Here is a 24,705-nt window from a genome sequence, read left to right as displayed (position 1 = left end):
AGACGCACCCTTGACACCGGCCTCTGCATACTCCCCCCTAACCGCTTCCCCACCTGCCTGGTTAAACGGCAGGGCCCGGTGGAGCTCCGCTGGCGGGGGTGGGGTCTGCCTCCGGCGGCTGGGGCGCTGCCCCAGACCCCGTTGTGCTCGCTTCGCGAGCGGCTGGGCTTTTGGGGGCGGCCAACTGCTGTTGGTCAATGGCTGATTCGCTTTTTTTTGGGGTTTTCGGGCTGGTTATGGCTTGGAAAGCAGGCTGGATTGTGGTCTGGTGGTGGGGCTGCTGGCGGCCTGTGACCCGCTGGTTCGCCGGATTGTCGCAGCGGCAGGTCTCCTGCCCAAGACGCGAAAGTCATCGTCGAGCCAGGTGCATTTGCATGCTTGACGCACCCGTTTATGCGCCAGCTGACTCGAATGGGCAGCGGTAACCCATCCCCGCCAGCGGGGTCATCTCGCTGGACACGGGCTGACTCCAGCCCCAAACCAGGCCTTCGAGGGGACGATTCTGCCTCCGGCGGCTGGGGCTCTGCCCCAGACCCCGTGGCTCCTGCTTCGCAGGAGTCTCTGGACACTCCCTCGCAACGACTCGAGCGAAGCGAGAGGAGCCGGGAGGTCTGGGGCGCAGCCCCAGCCGCCGGAGGCACACCCCTCTCCCCCCAGTAAACCCATGGCTCCGCGAGATTGCCGCTTGCGGGGGGTCTCGATGGGCTCATTCCGACCGTGGTCTGCGCCGTGTGGTGTGATTGACTGCCCCGGGTACAGTTGTCGTTTGGGTATGTCGAGTGAGTGAGATGTTGCGGGGTAGAGACAGACCCTTTCGTTTTCATCGGGTAGCACATGTTTGTAGACTAGTACACATTGTTCACCGGAGAAACCGCCCGTGGTGGGGTCTGGTGCAGGTCGGTCGGCCCATACCGTGCTAGTCAGGGCTATTGTGTAGTGTGTGGTGTGAAATGTAACCTCGTTCAAATTGTTAATGTTTTTATTTATTTTTACTCTGTTTAAATATTTTTATAATTGTAATTGTCTAAGTATTTTGAAAGTGCAACGCAAGAAACTATTTATACCACTCGAGGGGTTTTATTTTTATTTTTTTTCGATTTTTTTCTTTCTGCCTTTGGTTCCTATTCACTCGCTGAACACATGCAATTTAGTTTCTTTCTTAGTAACCCGATGTAACACTTTTATACCACCGAGTTTTCTTTTTATGACGAGTATTTGACTGAAGAAGGAGCCAGATTCTATTCAGATTTTGTTTACTGTCGTGGATGAACGCTCTTTAACATGACATAATTATTGGATCGTTTTCTTTCAAGCACTGATGCTTTTTAGCCCGCCAATTGTACACAGACTTATTATTTGTTTTAGTAACCTCATAGCCTCAACCAATTCAGTGACCCGAGTGCGAGTGCATTTTCAGATCTGACATTTATCTTGTATCTTACGATATCCGAACATTATGATTGATCCTGCATGTGTTTTTATACCATAGATTTATCTGGCATTTCGCACAATCTATATCCAAGAGCATTAATTAATCATGTCGTTGTTATCTTTTGATTTATTGGAATTATTCAAGCCCTTACTTGATTAATTCTAAATACCACTTCATGATATAGCTGCTGTCGCATGTCATATATACTCCGCTCTCCAACAACATACATGTATATTAAAGAAGCAATTCCTAATACCCTCTACCAGCCACTTGTCGAGTCATTGGAAACTGGAAACAATGCTTTTTGAAATAATTGTTTTCATTGTAGCTACTCTTTCTGTTGCGTGTGTCATTCGTTTTATTCGCAAACCGCGCAAACAGGATTATTAATTGAAATTCAATAGTATCATTTCATTTTCATGTACAGAAGTGTAGGCTCCAGGGCCGAAAAACTTGTTCCAATTTTGGTCCAGTAAATTCAGAAATCATCATTAATTAATTTCCCATGTCCCCATTAACCTCGTTGACCCCATTGACTTCGTTGTATACTAAACATTCATTAAACGTATTCATCCATGCTGAATTCACTGCCCGCTCATTTCATAATATTTTTCGTAAAAGTTTTTCATTATTGGCTAATATCACTGCTTGTATTTCATTTGTTTCGTCTTATTACCTGACATGTTTTGTTTTGTTAGACAATAAGGTTCAATATACTCAATTAACGACTTTTCATGCATATACCAATATTCAAAGCTTGTTTTTGGCTTCAATACGGGCAAATCTGTTATTTTTGTAGACTGGCCAACTCTATTCTCAATCATTGGGAAATCACCGGCCAGAAAGGCTGAAGAATTAGGCTCGAGCTTTAAAATAATCCGTGTGGTCGGGCTCATTGTTTATCATTTGGTACTGCCACAATTAGACTATGAATCCCAATTACAATAGTGCATTTATTACTAACTATCTCCTATCATCCTTTTATTAAATCGGCAATGGCCTGGTTCTTCACATGACTTATATACAAGTCTAGGGCTTCAAAATACCCCAAAAGATCATTGGCTGATATCCCATTGACCAAAATCAACTCTCCGAAATTACACCCTTCAGAATTACATTATATTATCAAAAAAAATTAAAATGAAAAGCCAACTTGTCACTTGTACTTTTGAAATGGTGCAGATGGATATGGTATCACGAGTCACCGAAAAACCTTGTCCAATTTCAAATTGCAAAGAGTCTTTTTTAAAGAGTATAGTTGAATTGGACGAGAACGGTATTAAATATGGCCGTAACACTCTCGCCTTTGACAATTGCATTAGAAGAGGCAACTATATTTATACAGACAACTGGACAATCATGACCCACCGTCTTCCACGGTCACTGTGTAGGAAATATGCATCGAATTGCCGGTACGCCGTAATTGTGGCAAGAAAGAAGACTCCCTCACAATCTGAAGCGGTGACTAAATACTCTTCTAACTCTTTACTCACCAGACATCATAGTTTTTTCTCGCCGCTACTCGGTAAGGGCCGTCACAACAAACGGTCCTCCAAATCCAGCAAAAAGAGTACCACGAAGACCTCAGAAACAGTTCCTGTCGCTCCTAAAAAGCCCTATGAATATTTACAGAAACTGCTTCCACATGTTACAGGAGAACTTTCTCTCTTGAAGTTGCCGCCTCGTGATGTTGAAGGTGTCATTATGCTGTTTGCAGACCGACAGTCTCGCCAGGTCTGGCTTGACACTATCGTCAAATATACACAAGAATTTCCCAAAAGCACTCGAACGCTCACCAAGAACCCTTCATACCTACGAGCTGCCAACAGCACCCGCAAACCGAAACCGTCTCCAGAGAACCGTCCACCACAGTCGCTGCTCTACCCGCATCCACCACGCCGACAATCCCAGACACATCTGCATACACTCTCCAGACCCAGCAGACGCTACTCTCACGCACTTTTCGACGATATAGCTCAAGTCCGAGTCCGGTTTGCTGACCAGGAAGCCGTAACCTACATCCCTCCGAAAGAGCACCGCCGACCGCTAGCCGGTCTCTTCCAAAGAGCCCACTAATCTCTCGCATCCCACACATACACACTCCTTTGTAGATCTAATAACACTTCAGCCCTTACAACGACGGGGGAGGTCTGCCTCCGGCGACTGGGGCTTTGCCCCAGATCCCACTGCTCCTCTCGCTTCGCTCGAGTCGGGCTAACACCCCCTGAATCCTGATCGGCTCCCGTTAATGCGATAGTCTCGGATATAGTGCAGTACAGGGGCATGTGCTTTTTTGCTCTCGTTTTCGCTGAAAAATACAAAATGTAGTCAATTTTTAGCCCCCAAAAATATCATAACACCTAACAAAACCCGTTCTACACGGTCCTAGCAACGAGCGAAGCGAGCCACGGGGTCTGGGGCGGAGCCCCAGCCCCCGGAAGCAGAACCCACGTCCCGGAGAAACAAAATCGGGCGGTTACTGGTGCGGCGCAGTCCATTCCAACAAATGATTGTTATTACATAACTTGCTGTTGTCGATGAAGGCCCTAATATATATTCTGGCGGAGAGTGAGATAGGTGTGGATTCGCGGAATCAGAAGCGAATTATACGATATATATATTTAGTCAGAGGCGTAGCTGAGAGTACTGTTTAGAACGCGGGCTTGAAGTTTGTTTGGCGTGCTTGTTTGGTTTTCTGAGACGGAATTGGTGGAAGAGGCCGCGACCAAAAGGCAGGATGAGCTCGAGATCTAAACAAGCAGCTGGCGGTATGGGCCATTCGGGTCTTGCTAGAGGATCAAACAGACGAAATGGGACTCTCGATAGTGGAGAAATTGGCCATAGAACGGTAGATGAACCAGGACAGGTGTCCGACGAGAATATCATGCCCGAGCTAGCTCGTGCTGGAAATAGTGATTCAACTATGCCCAGTTCTGGGACTGGTCATGTCGTCTCTCGTGGCACTGGGAACGAGAATATCGCTACTGAATTGGCAGAAATGGATTCGGCAGCAGCAGCGGCCGAAGCAGCTGCTGCGGTTGCTGCTGCTGGATTGATGCCTGGTGAAGATACCGATTCAGCGGCTGCGGTTGCAATGGCAGCAGCTGCTGCTGCCGCGGCAGCTGTAGGATATCCAGGAGCAGTTGTAGTCCCTGGTCAAGTCCATTCTCATGGCCACAGTCATCAACATGGCCATCTTCATTCACATTCCCATAGTCATCTTCTTGGAGGAGATCATCAGAATCGCAATAGTGAGCGTAATGGGTCGCCAGTTCCTTCAAAACCACTGGCTAATAACAAGATTCTTATCAATCGCCGGTCATATTCACGTGCAGAGTATGCTCATGATAATAAGACAGATGATGACTTCAGCGAACAGGGAGTGCTGAAGTTGTGCTTAACTTATGACAGGCATAATAATCTACGAGTCAAGATTCCTACTCGATGTGTATACTGTCCAGTACGAAATTGTGGCCAGAATTTCAATGGTTCTAAACAAGCACAATTGCATTATGACGCAGTTCATGCTGACCAGCTGGGTCTAGGACCTCATTATGATGTAAGAGGTGAAAGACGGCTTATGACGGCCGAGGAAAAACGAAAAGCTGATTCAATTACAAGACGAAGAGCTAAAAAGTCTACTTTATACACGCCAGGAGCACATTGTCTCGATCTACAGCGTGAAGTACGCCGAAGAGCTATACAAGTGGCCAAAACTGTACAAGAATACGCCAAACGATCACCTGAGTCAGCTCTAAGTGATATCCGGTCACGATGGAGGTTTCTCTGTATGAGAAAACAGAATCTTGAGAATATCGAGTTTCTGCGGGCCACTGTGCCATTCTACATAGCAGTTCAGCTCAACCCGGCTATTCAGAGCGACAATGATGCTAGAAAAGTACATGAACTGTATACAGATCGGATGAATGACGAGCTGCCTCTTCTGTGGAATGACCTTCACTGGACTGGTAATAGAGTGACGGGTTTCAGAAATGCCTGTTATGCATACCATTATTTGACCACTGGAGAACGGTTCCATTCCTTTACATATTATGAAGTGCCTGCTAACGAGTTCCAACCAACATACGGTGTAACTGTACCACGTATCATGCTACGAGACATTCCATTATACACGGCACGATATGCCGAGGAGTTTCGAAACCAACGAGATGTGACTCTAGACGCAGAAGGAGAACGCAGTTTTGAAGAGTTCAAGCTCAACCTTACATATATGGTCAACAAGAACACATTCTTCAAAGAAAACATGAAAATCATGGTTGATAATAACTGGAACATGCTACCGTCTGTCGATACTCTACCGACTACTGCTATCACCGTCCACGGACCAGAATCAGTGCGGCGATTTTTAGAGAAACACGGGTATCCTTCAGAACCGAAATACCTAGACGAAGCACTTAATAATGTCAAAGACGTGGTGTTGCTTGAACCACCATTAGATCCCTATTCAATACCACTGGCCAATGCCCTGGCAAAGGCAGCTGCTACCAAGCATGTTCGAAGAACAGCTGGAAATGACGACGGGGACGACGATTACTATAGTGCAGACGAACTGGCTGGTGTTGACCCTGCAGCAGTTGCTGCTGTAGCTGCTGCTGCCGCTGCCGCTGCTGCTGCCACTTCGACAGACAATAGGTCGGGGTCTGTACATGGCCATCTTTCCGACCCAGTTCCTGTCGACGCTAAAGATGTAGACCCCTCTTTACAAGGAGCCGGTGAAGTTGACGAGGAACACGACCACAATGAACAAATGGCGTCAATAAAATCAGAGCACGGTCATCCGAACGATCATGACCATAATCATGAACACCAGTATCACCATGGCCATGACTCGACTTCTGGCGATAGCAGCAACACCGTTGACCCTGCTGCCGCCGCGACTGCTGCTGCTGTGGCTGCCGTGGCAGCAGCTGCTGCTAGCAACTCTAATTCCGAAACCGATGCTGAGAACATCGCATTCACATCCCTGCTCCAAGCAGTCGAAGAAGAAAACAAACGAAAACGACAAGAGGACCTCGAACTCCACGCACCGGCTCCACCCTCAAAGCGAACACGCCATCCCCGCACAAAACAGGCCCCCTCCATCCCGAATGTTAATGACCCCGCCACCACTACCACCACCAAAATTTAATGTATTTATTTTTCTCCTAAACTACCATGGGGGGTGATGCTCCGGCGGCTGGGGCTCCGCCCCAGACCTCGCTGCTCCTCTCGCTTCGCTCGAGTCAGGCGAGGGGCCCTTACAGCTCGGAGAGTCAGCAAATCCACAATTCCAAGTGCCCACTCTATCAAACACGATCAACCAGTCAGCCTCAAACCCCACAAGTCACTTCGACCACTCCATGTTGCTCGCGAAGCGAACAGAACGGGGTCTGGGGCAGCGCCCCAGCCGCCAGAGGCAGGTCCCTGAGAGCGAATAATCCCAGCGAGCCACAGCCCCAAAGACCCGCCACCGGCCCCACGACGCTCGCGAAGCGAGCACAACGGGGTCTGGGGCAGCGCCCCAGCCGCCGGAGGCCGACCCCCGTCCACCCCTGGAAAGACCCCCTGAGGACGAGTAACGGCTGGAGTGGTGAAGTCCGGATAAGAGAATATTTCCGTGATGATGTCCCCCACCGGGAAGGACACACGATTACACAGGCGGGATGGGATGTACGCAGACGGAGGTGCGGCAGAACCAAGCATTTCAGCCTCGAGCAGGCGAAAAAGAAAAATTTCCAAACCTCAGAAACCCTACTGGCATTAGATTTTTTTCTGGCTTTTCTTCTCTTTTCTCTTTTTCTTCTCTCTCTTCACCTACTTACCCAATCAAATTTTATTGTAGTAATCGATCACAATGGCTGAAATTCACGACGACGTAAGTAAATGAGCATGTTAACTAGCTGGAGAGTGTGAAATATTAGGAAATATCATGGTATTAGAATGGAGACGACTCGTTTTAATCGGCTATGGTCAAGTTGCCGTCGGTGCTGCTCCTATGTCACTCTTGTGAAGTTGGGTCAGGTCACTTGATTTCATTACATGGTGCGATAAGAGTCTACTGATCGATCTGATAATCGATTCGTTTATAGATTAGAAGATGAATCAGATGATATGACAGAGAATCAGTTGCGATCAGAATTTATCGGTGGGGTTTTACTGTTGCTGTTGCAACTTTGGTGATGTCGCTATTGCTGCTGCTTCAGCTCTTACGTCCGGCACTTTGACCTCCGATGACTATACTTTTTCGACATGCACCCAGTTGAGACTCGATAGAACTGGTCGCGTGACTGTTGAAAGGACTCTCCTCAACAAGTCATCGCTGGTTTGGAGTTTTTTCCGTTGCAATCGAGGCGTTGTCGATGGTGTTGGTACAGGCCGGTGAAAATTTTTTTCACCTGGATCAGCGACACGATGCGACTGCGAAGTGCATATGTCTTGTGGAATTATTACCAAGACTTGTTCATTGTTGGTGTCTGTCATCTGTCATGTCTATAGCGAGCTCTTTTGGTCTGAAGTCATTTTTTGACCCATTGCTGTTCTGTTCAGTAGTAATTGCAGGTTATAGCTGATACAGGTCCTCGGGTCACTGACTTTCTACTATCTGATAACATGATCAATTAACCAGCGAATACTCTGTCATCCATAAATACGATGTTTCCAAAAATTTCCAGCTTTCTACAGCACACATGATACCAAACCGCATGAAACCATACTAACAAGATCGTAGCACGACTTCTCTGGCGCCTCTGCCGGTGCTTCCCTCACCTACCCCATGCAATGTTCCGCTCTCAGAAAGAACGGACACGTTGTCATCAAGGGTCGTCCCTGTAAGATTGTTGACATGTCTACCTCCAAGACTGGTAAGCACGGTCACGCCAAGGTCCACTTGGTTGCCATTGATATCTTCACCAACAAGAAGTTGGAAGATTTGTCTCCCTCTACCCACAACATGGAGGTCCCCAACGTCACCCGTACTGAGTACACCCTCGTTAACATCGACGACGACTACCTCAACCTTTTGGACGCTGACAACAACTCCAAGGACGATGTCAAGGTCCCCGAGGGTGAGCTTGGTCAAAAGATCCAAGCCGACTTCGACGACGGAAAGGATCTCCTTGTCACCATCATCTCTGCCATGGGTGAGGAGGCTGCCATCTCCTACAAGGAGGCCCCCAAGTCCGGTTAAACGGTCTGAGACTTTTTTCTCAATGGCTTTGCGTCATGTCTCCTATTGGCCACTGTTCCCCTTTGCCGCGGGTCCCCTGTGACCGGCGACAAACCAAAATTCTAATAAAATGAGAGAGATGTTGTTGTAGCTGTTTGTTTGATTAAAAGTATTTTTCCTAACTGATTCTCGCTGCCTCCGGCGGCTGGGGCTCCGCCCCAGACCCCGCTGCTCCTCTCGCTGCGCTCGAGTCGTTTCGTCGACGGTCCCGGCAGTTCTCCTGCGAAGCAGGAGCTACCAGGGTCTGGGGCGGAGCCCCTGCCGCCGGAGGCATGTCCGTTCCACAAGAAAAGAGTCTCCTGTGAAGGAGCCCCCGCCCCCCCCCCCCCCCATCCGCCGGAGGCAGCAAGTGCCGGTGTAAGAAGTGTGTAAATATTAGAAGGCTAAAGAAATAAAGAAATCAAGTAAAAGTAAAAGAAAACAGTCGTATCGCGTGGCAGCAGCCCAGTCCGTTGCCGTTGTTGTGCGGCCCAAAGATAATTAATAGTACACGTCGCGTTCGTTGGAACGGAGCACTAGCGACAGGCAAGCTCGCCAGTAGGTCGTTTTCCTGTAAGGAAACGATTTCAGCCGGCAGTAGAATGCTGTGCTAGTAGCGGTGGTCGTCATGGCGTGGAGTTGTCGTCCACGGTTCTACAAAGTAGCAGCGTAGATGACAACCACAATGGTCGCGAACCCGGTGATGTAGGGCACGTCGCCGAAAGCTCGCTGCAGAGTGAAGATGTTCTCGGCAACAGTGCCTACACAGGACCACGAGGTCAGCAATGGAATGGCCGACAGCAGGTCCAGAGGGTGGATGTACGTGATATGGGCCAGCACGGTACGAAGCAGCACAAACACAAGAGGATCAAACAGTGAGTAAACTGGAGCAGGTTTAGCAGCAGTGGCAGCAGCACTCAAAGCAGCTCTGGTACGACGAGCTGGTGGAGCAGATGGTTCGGCAGCTGGTTTGGGCAATGTGAAGTTCACATAGTACGATACAACCAAAGGCACCACGACTGACCAGACAGACCAAATGGCGTATGGAGTCAGAGTGGCTTTCCAGTCTTTGGGAAGAGGATATACTGGAACAGCTCGAAGAAGCAGAGCTAGTTCAAACAAAACTGATACAATGTTGACGAGATGGACATTAGACAGTTTGACGCGTGCCTCATCTGAAGTTTCAATAACAAAGTCAACCGCGTTAGAGACCGCGTCTGACAATTGTTCTTGAGCTTCAGCTAACAATTGACGAACCTTTTCAACAATAGATTCTGCATTATCGTCTTCTTCTTCCTCATCATCTTCATCTTCATCGTCATCCTCGTCATCATCTTCCTCATCATCATCGTCGACTTCTTCACCATTGGCTCCTACAGTTTCAGTAGTCTTCTTGTTATCCTCATCCTCATCGTCGTCTTCTTCTTCATCATCATCATCGTCGTCGTCATTCTCACGCGATTCACCAGTGATTTTATGGCCTAAAGCATTGACTGCAGAAAAGGCACTCTTAAGAGAAAACGGTGAACCACTGGGCGAACCAGTACCTGATGTACCTGAAGCATATGACTGAGGAGTCTTTAAAACAAACGAGCCATTGGCAAGAGAATTCTTCGAGTCAGAAGGAGTACTGGGAGTACGTTTCTTAACAGGAGAAACAACCAAATAAGAAGCATATTTGGGGTCGGAAGCAAACCGAGGGTCGGATTGTAGATGTTCGAGAATACGGGCCTCTAAATCGGTTTTAAAGCCCTTATCGGAAACGCCAAGTTCATTAGCAAGAGCCACCAGCTCTGGTTTCTTGAGCGAGTTCAATTTAGCCATTGCGAAAAACGCGTTTCAACGATTGAAATTTGTAGTTTAAGTTTTGGGAAAGTTGGGGTTTAGGACCTGGCAGTAGAATATGAGCGTCTATTGTCCTGCAAAGCAGTTGCTTGTATAGGACGTTATCGCGTCTGTCTGCTGATACCTTGTTATCGTACACACACACTTATCACGCTTTGCACCTCACAGATAATACACACAGACCTTTTCGCAGTGAGCACTTGCACTTGCACTTGCACTTCGTCTGTTGAAACTTGCAGTTGGGGGGCAGATGTTAATATAAGCAGCTATCACTCTGACAACAGCAGTCGCAATCAAAACAAAAACCATCGCGAACCCCAAACCGGCGACACCACAGGGACCCCAGTCCCAAAACCAATATCCGCCGCTTATGCACCGGTCCCTGCAGTGTTTGTTTTGATTGCCCCAATCCATCTTGTCTGCATACAGCCGTGTCAGGGCCTTGTCCGGGGGGTGGGGACGTGCCTCCGGCGGCCGGGCTCTGCCCGGACCCGTGGCTCCTCTCGCTGCGCTCGAGTCGTTGCGCGGGGTGGGGGTGGAGTTGGGTGCCCGGGGCAGCTTGGGTCCGTGTTACACCCACAACAACATGGGAACCCCATTGCTATTCCTCGAGCGCAGCTCGAGGAACAACCAGGGTCTGGGGCGGAGCCCCAGCCGCCGGAGGCACGGGCCCTCCCCCATTTCAGCGACAGCCGAACTAGGACGGTTTCTGCAAGCCAGAGATCCTTGCTGTACGGGGACGAGCAGGGGTCGCGCCTGTGGACTGTAATGTTAAATTTATTACGGTTAGCTTTGACGTTTATTATTTGGCTAAGCGAGACCGGCGGTGCATGGCGTTGGCACTTGGCATGGGGCTGCGAGCGGTGGACCCAGGTCCGTCGGGGTTATTGCTAGTGGTACTGGGCATTTGCAACTGGCTGGTTGGCTGTCAGAGGACCCGAGCTGTTGTTTATAGTTGTTCCTGCTGCACAGGTAGCGAGAGAAGAGGGCGAAGAGGGAGCAGCAGAGGTCCCGAGTCGCTGAAACTTCGACCGTAAACAATCCCGTATTAGTACTAGATGACTGCTCGGTCTGCTACTTGTCCATGTCGGCTGAGGAGAGCCAGAGTTTGGATTGCCGAACCAAACCAGATACACACATTCCATAACGATCACGCAAGCATCACTCACCCACTCACTCAACATCAGCCATCAGCGAATCCATCAGCCAGCAGCCAGCAATCACTCGCTCACTGATATCGGACGTTCACTGATATCACAACAGCAGCAAGGGTCTTACAGGTGCCCTGAGCACGGAGCGTGGGCGATTGGCGCAGGTCAGGCTGTTCCGAGCCGAACCGAGCAAAGGACCTCACGGCAGAGCCTGACCAGGGCTCGTTGGGTTACAAGCTCACATATCATCAGCTCCTTGGATACATGCCATGCCATGTACATGCATACCCAGGGCATGCTGGGAGCAGCTATTATGGTTTGGGTTAAGAATGTGCACCGCAATCGGCCGAATAGGGTTCGTTCAAACCACACCTGCATTTTAAGATATGCGCTTTTATTACCGCAACTGGAACAATTTTCACACAAAAAGCAAGTCCCAAACCTTCATCGACAACCACCAGCCGACAAACAATGGTGACATGGGGGCCTGGTCGGGCTACTAGTCATGCCTTGGTCAGCAGCGGTCGGAACAAGGGCACATTCACTGGCTGGGCGGGGGCTGCCTCCGGCGGCTGGGGCTCCGCCCCAGACCCTGGTTGCTCCTGCTTCGCAGGAGATGGCTGGGGAGACGACTCGAGCGCAGCGAGAGGAGCAACCAGGGTCTGGGGCGGAGCCCCAGCCGCCGGAGGCAGATGCCACCACCCCCACCTCTACTGACAACAGGTCTGGGGTGACGGGGCAGCAGAAGCAGCATCTCACGCAACGCAAGGCAACGCAACGCGAGGCGACGCAACGCAACGCAGCCTGAACGGGCAGGGGCCGGGCGCGGACGGGGGTTTTGCCTCCGGCGGCTGGGGCGTTGCCCCAGACCCCGTAGCTCCTGCTTCGCAGGAGGCCTCGTACGAAGGGGACCCGGGCCTCGACTTGAGCGAAGCGAAAGGAGCAACGGGGTCTGGGGCGGAGCCCCAGCCGCCGGAGGCTCAGCCAGGCTCAGACTCTGGGGAGGGAGGTAACTTAAAGAAGCGGTCAGTGCGGACCGGTTTTTTGACAGGTGCTGCTGCTGGTGCCCCAGTGGAGAGCCTTGATGACAGCGGCCGTCGGTTTATGGTATAGGGTCGCATAATTGCGAAAAGAAATTCGGTCAGGTATGGAATGGCATTAGGACTACGATAATTACCAATAATAAATAAAATATGAGTAAAGCAAAATAAAATAAAATATAATAAATATAGAACACGAAAAGAGATTGCAATAATAAAAATAAAAATAAATTTTTGCGGACGCCAAGTGGCAGCAGCAGCAGCAGGCTGCTGATGCTGATGCTCGTACCGGCCGGCTGGTCACCGCTGGAGCCGGAGTCAGGGCTTACAACCCTGATCTCACGATCAGCAGTCGCTGTGATCGGCCGGGTTGGGGTTTTGGACATATGCCGATCCGCCCGGAAAGAATACTAGGGAATGAAGATCTTTGAGGAAAAAAAGCAACTACGCATTTGCATCTCACCTCACTCGTCAGACCAACTACCGGCAAGCTGGTTGGGCCGGGTGGTGGGCTCGACAGTAGCCAAGTCTTCCAGCCAGTGGCCCCTACTCCCAGATCTGTGGCTATGAGCTTTATTACCAGCGGACATTTAGCGGCCAATACGGGTGGGTAGGGACGGTCTTCTCCCAGTAGACTCTACTTCGGTGGGTTACTTGAAAGTGGACGGTCCTAGCAGTCTCCTGCGAAGCAGGAGCCAGGGGGTCTGGGGCAGAGCCCCAGCCGCCGGAGGCAGGTCCAACCCTGTACATATCGTGCGGGCCCTGCGCCAGGCAGCATTCTCGAGCCAAAGAAGCGGTCGATTGACAAAGAAATGTGCGAGCCGAGTGAGGGTGCAATCGAGGGGAGGAGCATTGATCAGTTGGCAGTCAATCAGCAGGGGGGGCATGAGCAGCAGCAGCAGCAGCAGCAGCAGCAGCAGCAGCAACTACAACTCAGCTGAACAGCAAAAAGAACATGAGTACCTAAGAGTGACTATAGTTCAGTCAAGACCGGTTGCACCTGGAGGCAGTACGTCTAATTCCGGGCGGACCGACCGGTAGCAAGCAAAAGTCCGGTCCAGAGCAAGGTTAGAGAGCACTGGTCTACACATATTTTGAGAACGAGTCAGTTCAGGTAGGTCTGAGGTAGGTCTGGCAATAGCAACCAGCAATTGACCGGGCCGGCGGCCGGGTGATTGCTCGTTAGCAGCTGCTGTAGGTAGTATATATCTGTCTATAGCTTGTCGGTGTGGCTGTAAGTCAGCCTGTCTATAAACCGATCCAGATACGCTTGACAGATAATTAGGTATGGATTATATAGCGTCAGTCGCAGAATGCTCGGTCCGCTGGTAGCAGGCTGGCAGCACTTAATTGGGTCGGTAGGAGTATCGACAGGAGGTTGCAGGCAGCAGGCAGCAGGCAGCAGCCGGACAGGCACAGGAGGGCAGGAGCAGAAGGAGCAGCGTCAGGTCTGGCCTATTTGGAGCTGGTATCAGGCAGGCTCGGCCCAAGCGCGAGTTTAATTTGAGCCTAAACTATGTCGAGCATGCCGTGCCCAGGGAGCCAGCGTGCCGGACGACGTGGGATGCCCAACCAGGATAACGAGCGACAAGAGCGACAAGAGAGTCAAAGGTCTGGATTGTGGGGGCTGGGGGAGCTCCGCGGGACCGACCTCCCCTCCTTGTCCGGAACGGCCTGGCAGGCTCGGAGTAACTTTACAGAGCTGGTGGTATGTCAATTCTGTTGTATCCATTAGCCAGCTAAGTATTTGTCATGCGAGAACAAAGGGCAACGGCGCAATCGCCTTGGCACTTGACCGATGTCAGCTGGCCATCCGGCCGGGGTTGCTGGGGTTGCTAGCAGGATTGCTAGCTGGGCTGCTGAAGCTAGTCGGAATGCTAGCAGCTGAGGCCATTAGTCGGGGCTGTTAACTGGCATGGCATGGCATGGCATTTTTTATCGGGGTTGTTAGCGGGGCGTTCGTTATCTGGCTAGCCCGTTATCTAGCATGGCGCACTGGGTCTGCTGCTTGGTCTGCTGCTTGGTCTGCTTGGCCCACTGGGCCGACAGATGGGGGTCATGCCAGTCTAACAGGCCACAGGCCAGTTACTGGCTACAGACCACCGACCAGTCAGAATTTTAGGCCTTGCCAGGGCCCATGACAAAAATACAGTAGCGTTAACGGCCGATAGCGAACAGTTTATCTCAGGTCGATTGGGCTGGGCCGGGGTGACATGACATTTGAGACCGGCTGAGGAGCAAATTCGAGGCAGGAAAGGCACGCAGCAGGCCATTTGGTGGTCTGAGCGTTTAGAAGGTATCAAAAGCATACAGCCGGACATCCTTTTCCCTCCCTCTTTCGTCCTTCTGCTGCTACCTGCTCTTATTTTCTACCTTTCTCGTCCCCACATTCTCTTGTTTCTTCGTCACCTCGTCCACCCAATCCAACCCCCACTGGGTCCACCGACCCAACCCACCCTCCAACGGCCCAAGCCCATCTCCTGCGAAGCAGGAGCAACGGGGTCTGGGGCAGCGCCCCAGCCGCCGGAGGCACACCCCCATCCCCCAAACCACCCGCTCCCAGCGACATAGCAACAGGTCAGCGTTCATTGCTGTCTTGCACACAAGCATCAGATGGTTGCCCCCCTCCCCTCCCCCTCGCTCGCTCGTTGTAGCTGCCGGGCGCCGGCATCAGCGCGCTGGCGGCGCAGCCCTAGTTGCACCTGCACCTGCACCTGCATGCAGTGCATTTGTTTGTTCGCATCTGCACCGCACATCGCCACCTGTTCTGTCGGCGTGCGTCTTGATTGGATCCCGGGTAACTCCAGTAGGACAACGCCGAACTCGTTCTACGGAACTTTTATACTTATAGTACTACTGCACTGCTGCTCAAAGTCTTCCTTTTATTCTCTGCTCTGACATTTCTCTAGCGGCAAATAAATTACAATAAGGACGGCAATTTTGTTTTCTAATTGAATAAAAAAACCTACCATTTGAATTGACGCTTTTTTCGTTATTGTTATTTTAATTGGAAAAAGGATTGGTGGTTTCTATTATTCATTTCGTTTTTGTGATTTATTTCTCTGATTAATTATTTTTTTTCTTCCTAGAACACAAGTTGAAATAGGAAAGAGATACCCCCTCACGTTTCCTTTTCTCGATAGTACCATCTAATTACTGCTCGACCTTTGGAAATCTTTAATAATTGTTTCGACGCGGTAAATAATTTATTAATCATTTCTATTTGCAACATTAATTGTTTTTAATTGTTGTAATTGTTCATTGTTGGTGGTATTTTTTTTTTGTTGTTAAGGTTGGTTGCTTCTTACTTTGCACAAGTCCCAACTTCACCACTTTACGGATTTGGTTTTGTTTTGTGTTTAAGTTGTTCTCTAGTCTTATCTAGTCCTGGTTTATAAACGACGGACACGAATTTTTTTTTCTCCTCCCGTTTCTGTTACTTTGATTTATCTTGGTGATTTTCTCTGTTGTCTCGCAACCAAGATAGATTAACTTGTGGGAAAAAAAATTTTGTATTTATTTATTTTTTTCTTCTTTGTTTTTCTCTTTACACTCGGTTGGTTTGACCTTCTTTTATTTGTATTATTATCATTTACTGAGAGATTGGACGTCACAATTTGGTTTAAAGTAAGTACCGGTGTGGTGATAAGCGAGACGCGTATGGTGACAGATTCATGCATTTTGTTTTGAATAATGCTTAGGCTAAAACAGCAATTGGAACCATGGCTTGAAGCGAGGCTTTAGCCAAGTGGTTGTTTTTTTCCATTCGCGTTTTTTTTTTTCAGTGGGTTGTTGTTTTCGGTTGTCTAGTTCTGACTCTACTTAGCGCTTACTAAGGCGCGGTCGACATTGAGATTGTGGTGTGTGTGTTGCAACCAACGTCAACTCAATATACTGTTCATATACTAACAAAACAGTAATTTATAATGTCGGAAAACTCTCTTGTCGATGCTGGATTACCCAACGATCCTAACGTGGCACAACAACAAGGCTCAGGTTCTGCAGCTAATGTGTCGAGCGGTGGATTTAAACGCGAACGTGGAATTGATGATGACGAAGATGACGAAGACGGAGGAAAGCAAGGCCGTGAACGCCGAAAGATCGAAATCAAGTTCATTCAAGACAAGTCAAGACGTCACATCACATTTTCCAAACGTAAGGCCGGTATCATGAAAAAGGCCTATGAATTATCTGTTTTGACTGGAACTCAAGTACTATTGTTGGTAGTGTCTGAAACTGGTCTTGTATATACGTTTACCACTCCCAAACTACAACCTTTGGTGACCAAACCCGAGGGCAAGAACTTGATTCAAGCTTGTTTGAATGCTCCTGAAGACCCTCAACAGAATGGTCAACAACAACAGCAACAAGCTGCTCAACAGGCCGCTGCTCAGCAAGTAGCAGCTCAACAAGTCCAGCAACAGCAACAACAACCACAACAGCTACCGCCTCATCAACAACAACAATTGAACGACCCTGCCAGCTTAGGCGGTTTGGCTCCCCATGCCCAAGGCGGTTTAGACGACCACTCTCACTTGGCTGGTCGTGGCGGTGTCCCCGGCCAAGCTGGCGGTTTGGCAGCTGCTGGCGGCATGTACATGTCACCAGAACAAGCTGCCGCGTATAACCAATATTTAGGACTCCCTCATCAACAACAAACACAAAGGGGATACTTGCCACAGCACCCCCATTTGCAGTCTCGACCACAGTAAGTAACTCATGTGTCTGACTTACTAGTGTAAATAAGAAAAGACGGGTCGGCTTGACACGTCCTTTCCTAGTTTCTGATATGTGTTGCTATGGTTTGTTTTTTACTGCTGTTTTGTTTTTGCCCTGTTAGTCCTATGTTATTGTTGTTTCCTGTTTCCTGTTCCCGTTTGTCCCATGACTATTGTTTATCTGATGAATTCAATTTTTTTTATTTTCTTTTATAAATAGCGGGTGTTCGGTGCCCGGTCTGGAAAAAACTCAGATTCGTGCGTTGGAATGCTTGTTATTTAGTGCTCTTGTGTGCGCTTGCGTTTATGAATACCTGTTTGTTTATATTATATTGCTATACTTCTTAGTCTCAAACAATAGGAAGAAACAAGCTAAGCTTTAGGAAGATTTTTAAAAAAAGCCACCAGATCTCTGAAAGTTATTAGGAAAGAAAAAAAATGAATTTAACATTCAGAGCACAATCGACCCTGTTCCAATTTATATCCGGTATAGATACATCCCTTCTTTTTTTTATTATCTCTTCAACTAATCGTTCATATTTTTGTTATCTATAGTTTTTCCATGCCTTTTTTTTTGTTGTTTGGCTTATCTTGTAAGTGTATGTAGGTTTAATCAAATTGTTTGAAAAACGGCATGTGCCAAACTCGTTGAACAACTTTTTTTTTCACTCGTCAGTGGTTTGCATTATGCTTGTAGTTTAAACATGTGTAGCTAGCGGATTTCAGCTAATCCGGTACCTGTGAGGGGCCACCTTCCATACTAGGATTATTCAGGGGTGCTTATGTACTCCACGTTTATGTCAATCAGGGCACTTCCTAATTACACGAAACTCCACTGCACCAAACTCGTCTAGGCATGAGTCATGTTCATCCACTAATCGAGATACCGAGTCTCAGTTCTGGCTGCTTCTTCGATCTACTTTGGGAAGCGTCCTTCTCACCTTCCAAAAGCGGACATGGGACGGCGGGCACCGCTGGTTTCGTCTCGACTATGGTCTGTGGACCTGTTTCGTGGTAGGGTCGGCCTCCGGCGGCTGGGGCTCCGCCCCAGACCCCGTGGCTCCTCTCGCTTCGCTCGAGTCGAGGTGCCCTCCATCAACTGTGAAGAGCTCTCAAAAGCCCGTGGCCTCTTCTCTTCAGGGGCCGTGAAAAGCTCTTCCCTTAGAAACAGCTCGAGAGCTTCTCTAATCTGCTCGAACCAGCTGGAGCTCTCTCTGGGTCCAGTAGCGTGTGCTGGCATCCCCCGTCAACTCCTGCGAAGCAGGAGCCACGGGGTCTGGGGCTAAGCCTCAGCCGCCGGAGGCAGGTCTGTTCTAGTAGAAATGTTGTCTATTACTTAATTACACTTCCTCTTCTTCGTCATCAGAGTCCTCGTCGTCGGTGATGGTTGACGAGTAGAGAGCGCCCATGGCAGCTACAACCGAGAGCAGCCAGAAGGGCAGTTCCACGTGTCCGATGGCTTGGCCAGTGGACATGAAGTAGCCCCAGATGATAGGACCGATGGCTCTGGCGGATGCTGATACCACTTGGGTGCATCCGTTGATAACTCCGAGATGGCGTTTGTCGGCCGCCGACCGGTTGACCAGCAGCAGGAGTCCGGGGTACGACATGGAATTGAACATTGTTCGGATGAACAGCACCACGCAGATGATGTTGAACATGGCCTGATGGCTCAGTCTCAACAGGTACTGGAAAAAGGGCACTGTGAAGTACACAAACATGTGTCCCTTGATAAAGAAACGGTAGGGTCTCAGTGTTCCGTAGATTCGGTCGATGTTAGGATACACAAAGATCATCAGGAAGATTCCAAATGCTCCACACAGGGACAGAAGAAGTCCTACTTCTCGGGAATCCAAACCCAGACCTCCTGGGAATGGTCCTCTCTGGTTGGGAGTATCGAATTGAATCGAGGTCGAAAGGTAGATGGGTAACAGTTCTTCATAGACGACAGTGTGAAGAGCCAAGAAAAATGCACACACTAACAGTTTCTTAACTTGAGGAACAAGAACAGCACCCCAGCTCTGGTCCACTTCTGGCAGTGTTCTGGCTTGAGCAGGTTTTTTGGTAGGGTTTTCTTCGATAGTTCCATTGTCGGGACCAGCACCAGGACCAAGGAGTGGTTGTTGCTCGCCCTCGAGAATCGACACATCTTCAGAAGAAGACGAGGGGGTAATGACCTTGCTGTCGTCGGTAGACCATTCTTCAGCTGAAGGAGAGGCAAACCAAGTCTTGGGGAATATGAGTGCCGTGATACGACGGCCAATAACACGGCCAAAGTCGTAATCATACTTTCTTTCTGGGTGAGTTTCGTCTAGGAAGAAAAATGCAACAGACCAGCCAATTATTAAAATGCTGCTTACTACAATATTGGGTAGTAAAAATGGGTAGTCTGAAAATAATAAATAAGTGTCATGAGAAAAGAAGCCTCCTTTATGGTCACCACCGTCAAACCAGTCAGGATGTTCACCGACTGGATTAGCCAAGAAACCACCGACCATGGGGCCAATAACACATCCGACTTGCCAGAGTAAGGGCATGATAGAAAAGGCCAAAGCCTGGTGTTGACGGTGGACAGCAATCTCACCAATGACGGTTCGGACCACTCCAACATTACCGTTGAGCAGACCAGCCATACATCTAGCAAACATGGCCATATAAAAGTTGGTTGAGAAACCAAATAATAATAATGAAAATGCAGATCCGAATAGACCGGTGAGAATGACCTTCTTACGACCATACTTATCACTCATACGTCCCCATAGAATGCCCGTCATACACTGACACAAGGCAAACATACCGGAAATATATCCGGCATATCTACCTACTTCATTATCGCTCTTGCCAGTCAGGAACGACTTGACCATGAAGTAGATGTATGGAAACAGAGATGTGAATGAAATAGGCTCAGCAAATCTGATGGCAGCAATAACTGCCAGTTGCACCCATGGGAAGCCAATAAGCTGTTCCCTGAATGTATATTGTTTTCTAGCGGCAGGCATGATGGACACACGGTTGACACTGAAATGCAGATAAAGTTGATAGTTAAGTGGTTGTTGGTGATGATTATGCTATGCTGTTGATGTTGGGGATGTTATTAAATAAATAATACTCCAGGTATTGAAACGTGGGATGGAAATCAGATAAAACAAATGAGTTGAAAACTTTTAATGAGTAAAGATAGTTGACCTTCTAATAAATGGGTCAAATGGTAGTTAGGAACCAGTATGAATTTATGAATGCTCGGTTGGAAATGCTTCCAATCTATAATAATGAAAAAATGCAAGTTGTGTTTTATTTTACTTTGGGTGCTCGGTGAACTATTTTGAACACACTTTAGAGACCAGTTATTCTATCAGTTATTAGCGAATGAGGAGAAACGGTTCATCCATTTACAGTCCACTTGAATAAAGTTAGTAGAACCTGATACTAGAGGCTGACTCAGAGTCAAAAGCGAATATCAAATTAAACGCTCACTTCGGTTTTGATTAAGAAAAAAAAAAACCTCTCAAAAATCTAGTGAGATGAAAATATATTTTTTCTATGAAAATAATTTAGTTAAAATAGAAACCCATCAAAGCAAGCAGCAGATATGTCAATACGGATATCAGGTACTTATATATTGAGAAAAAAAAGGGGCGTACATACAGTCCAACCGGACTTAATAACCCGCTTAAACCACCTGCATGGCATTGCAGCTTAAAAAAACGCATAAAAACATTGTAACTAACCCCCCTGGATACAACCGATCTGTAGATCAGAAAGAATTGTCGCTGTTGTGTAAATAATACCTCGTTGGTCCTGCACTTTGAGTTTAGTTAACAACATGAGTTAGCTATTAGTCAGATAGCTGAGATACGAGGTCTAGACAGAACCTGCTGCCTCGTGTCGGATCTTGCTGTTGTCGGAGAAGTGTTAATTCTAAACGAGTCATATGCCGTCCTGTCTAGTCGGGCCTTGACCAACAAAAAGAGTCACGTCCGGTGTCGCTGGCTGATCACAAGGTTTCGTCATTTGTCATTAATGATGGCCTGCACGTAATTTTGAAAAAAGGAGAAAACTCCCCCAATTGGGAAATCCATGCGATAACGGCTGGCGGATGCCGATAACGTTGCAACGCGTGGGTCATTTAACCGTGCGTCATGCCGTCGTTGCTAGGACTGTATCGGTTAGCGGTAGTGGGGGTTGGGACTGCAGTAGTGGGGCATAGCCAGCTTAGCTATAAGATTCAGTTTATCTGAATATAACAAGTTTAAGTTCTGATTTATCTATCTGCTTGACTGACCTCTGAATACCTTTATAGTTGACTATTCATCTGTCTTCCTATTATTTTATCTCTTTATTTGTCTATTCTCTATCTCTATACCCTACTTCAGATCTAATAAATATGACTCACCAGAGTTTCACTAGATATTCATCTGTTTTTGGGTCTTGTGTCGTTTCCTAAGATCTACTCTCCTGTACTCATTTCATTTACCTAAATCGAATTCTGAATGCAGTTCAACGTGTTTATTTGCAGTTTCTCTCACAACCCAAAATTAATTCTACCAAACCGATCCCACGATCCCACACACTCACTCCATCCCACTCACGAGAAACGAAATAATAAATCCAAGTTCAGTCAATCAAACTACCAAATCACTCTAGTAAAGACCGTACCGTGACCGATAATCCCCCATTCAAACAAGCTATCCCACCGCAATTATCAGAATGTCTCATTCCACCCCCATTCTGCCCCTCTAATCGCGTACCCCTCAGCTCGTGATCCACATGTCTTGGCTAACGCACATTATCGCGGAGTCCGAAATGCTGCCTGATTAAACTTCCGTTCCCGGCCATTTACGCTTCATCAAATGCTCTCTCTAATCAAACGTTAACAGAACCAAAAACATCACCTCCAACATCCTTCTATCGCCGGATTCACCTGACCTCTCTACTCCCCTTATCTGCATCGCACTAGCCCACTGGCGGCCCGTCTGTATTTCCGCGTCCCCACTTCACTAACACTCCACTTCACCCCACCTCCCACTACCCCTGATCTACCCCAACCAGTCCACATCTGCACCACACCCCTCCCCCTGAATACCTGATGGCATCCTTCATACCCACTGTACCCACCCCTTCTCTTCTCCCCATCCACTCCCTAATGCTGTCCTATTACCATTCCAGCGAGCTGTCCTTTCACTAAATGGGCTATAAGCCACGGATCCTGTATCACATCTGGCGCTGAGCTGGGTTCCTGGCCGTCCCGGACCTTTGCCTCCGGCGGCTGGGGCTCCGCCCCAGACCCCGTAGCTCCTCTCGCTTCGCTCGAGTCGTGCGTCTCGGAGCGACCGCAGACCTGTTTTGGCGGGAGATGCGTCCAGCATCGTGGGCCACGTACCGCTACCCCAGGTCCAGCTGAACCCACCTTCCCCTACACAATCCAACAACCAACCCACGGTCTTCGCAACTCCTGCGAAGCAGGAGCAACGGGGTCTGGGGCGGAGCCCCAGCCGCCGGAGGCAGATTCCAGGACCTCAGGTTCAAGACCACACTGAAGAGGGAGCCGCGGCCGCGCCTGTGAACCCTTTCCGCCGCTTTCGGCACTGACCACCTCGAACAAGCGCGTACCGAAGCCTCAAGTTCGTGCCTCTTCTGTATTCTGTTGAAAGTTGCAACTCGATCGTGCGATTTACACGTCTGGGATATATCGATTGGTTCTTAGATTTTCGATCGTTAGTCGATATTTTGGTCAGGTGCTTTTGGGTTTTGAAGGTACAAGTACATTTTGTCAGTTTTGCTTCCCGCATCAGGTCTGCCTTTTTTCTAAGATTGCTGGACTTGTAGAGACCTTGCTGTCGCGTTTTTATAGTTTTTCGTGTTAAATTTGGGCCCAATCCGACAAAGCAATGTCTGAAGAATTGCCAGATTCATCCACCTATGGCCCGGGTGTCATGGTATTGGCTAAAATGAAGGGCTATTCTCCATGGCCGGGTCTCATTGTTGAGAATGACTATGTTCCAAGTAATGTGTTGGCACTCAAGCCTTCGAAAAAACAGGTCTGGCCCGTAAGGTTTTTCAATGACACTCAGTATATGTGGGCTTCTAGTGGCGAGCTTAGTTTGTTGACCAAAGAAGCTGTCACAAAGTACCTTGGGTCTGCTAAGGCTAAGAAGGATAAGAAGCCTCTAGTTGAGGCATACCGATTTGCCGAGACCGAGCCTACTTTAGAAGATATTGTTGCAGCTGATGAGGCAGTAGCTCAAGCTCAGGCTGAGAAACTGGCCAAGAAGACCAAGAAAAAGGCCGGTGCTGCCAGCAATGGTGGATCGGAGACTGGTGAGACTGCCAAGACAAGTTCGAAATCGGGTGCCAAAAAGGATTCACAGACTTCAACTTCAAGTACGAAGACGGCAACTAATGGAGAATCAGAGTCGTCGACTGCATCGGTGAAAAAGAGAAAATCCGCTGTAGAGGGCGATTCCGCGTTGTCATCAACAGACGCCAAAAAGGCTAAACTAGTCGAGTCCAAGATCAATGCTGCTAATACCGCTAAGAAACCATCCACCCCAAAGACAGTATCTACATCAACTAAATCTACTTCCACACCGTCTTCGAAAGAACTGTCTAAAAATTCAGAAGCACGTGGTAAGCTCACTTTCTTGATTCGCCACAAACTACAAAAGGGCTTTCTTGGGAAGGAGCCTCCTCAAGATAGCGATATGCCCGCGCTATCAGAATATCTACGCAAGTTAGAAGAAATCCCCAACTTAGAATTGTCAGTAGTACGCCAAACCAAGGTCAATAAGGTTCTCAAGGCCATTTTAAATCTCCCTGCAGAAAAGATTCCTCTGGAATCCAAGTTCAATTTCCAGGGCAGATCTCTCGCTCTCTTAGATAAATGGACAAGCATGGCTGGTGAGACTGGTGCTTTCGCCAGAACCAATGGTTCCAAGAGCGAGAGCAAGGAGTCATCGGTTGTACCTGAAAATAGTTCCACTGTCAAGGACGAGACAAAAACAGAGACTAAGCAGGACAACGCCAAGTCTGCTACTGAAGCAAATGGCAGCAAAGACGTTAAAGAAGAATCCAAGTTAGAAACAAAGGTGGACACTAAGGACGTAGTCGCAACAGGGGAGGCTACTAAAAAGGAGGCTGGCGAACCCAGTGTCGAAACAAAACAAGAAAACAACGACGGCCATTCCCAGACCGAACCTGTCGCTATCAACGAAGAAAAGTCGTCCGAGCTGGTGACGTCGCAGGGCTGATTCGACAACTAAATTATTTTATTATTACGATTCTTATTGTATATATGGGCCCATATGTATGAGTAGTG

General features: G+C 48.4%; 4 protein-coding genes across 4 annotated transcripts; 3 read left to right on the top strand and 1 right to left on the bottom strand.

Annotated features, from left to right (window-relative positions):
* Window positions 1-8,204: 8,204 nt before the first annotated feature.
* Window positions 8,205-8,618, top strand: ANB1 (translation elongation factor eIF-5A; the record flags this gene model as incomplete). Its single annotated transcript, XM_018878828.1, has 1 exon — window positions 8,205-8,618. The coding sequence occupies one exon, from the start codon at window positions 8,205-8,207 to the stop codon at window positions 8,616-8,618; it is 414 nt and encodes a 137-aa protein (XP_018736092.1).
* A 7,980-nt stretch (window positions 8,619-16,598) lies between these two features.
* Window positions 16,599-17,384, top strand: MCM1 (transcription factor MCM1; the record flags this gene model as incomplete). The annotated part of the gene is made up of 1 exon (XM_018878827.1): window positions 16,599-17,384. One exon carries the CDS (start codon window positions 16,599-16,601, stop codon window positions 17,382-17,384), a length of 786 nt encoding a protein of 261 aa, XP_018736091.1.
* A 1,346-nt stretch (window positions 17,385-18,730) lies between these two features.
* Window positions 18,731-20,389, bottom strand: AWJ20_1912 (uncharacterized protein; the record flags this gene model as incomplete). Its single annotated transcript, XM_018878826.1, has 1 exon — window positions 18,731-20,389. The coding sequence occupies one exon, from the start codon at window positions 20,387-20,389 to the stop codon at window positions 18,731-18,733; it is 1,659 nt and encodes a 552-aa protein (XP_018736090.1).
* A 2,889-nt stretch (window positions 20,390-23,278) lies between these two features.
* AWJ20_1911 (Pdp3p) lies at window positions 23,279-24,637 on the top strand (the record flags this gene model as incomplete). Its single annotated transcript, XM_018878825.1, has 1 exon — window positions 23,279-24,637. The coding sequence occupies one exon, from the start codon at window positions 23,279-23,281 to the stop codon at window positions 24,635-24,637; it is 1,359 nt and encodes a 452-aa protein (XP_018736089.1).
* Between the last annotated feature and the right edge of the window lie 68 nt (window positions 24,638-24,705).

Source organism: Sugiyamaella lignohabitans, chromosome A, assembly GCF_001640025.1.
Source record: "Sugiyamaella lignohabitans strain CBS 10342 chromosome A, complete sequence".
Lineage (NCBI taxonomy): Eukaryota > Fungi > Ascomycota > Dipodascomycetes > Dipodascales > Trichomonascaceae > Sugiyamaella > Sugiyamaella lignohabitans.
This window is presented reverse-complemented; position numbering and strand designations above follow the sequence as displayed.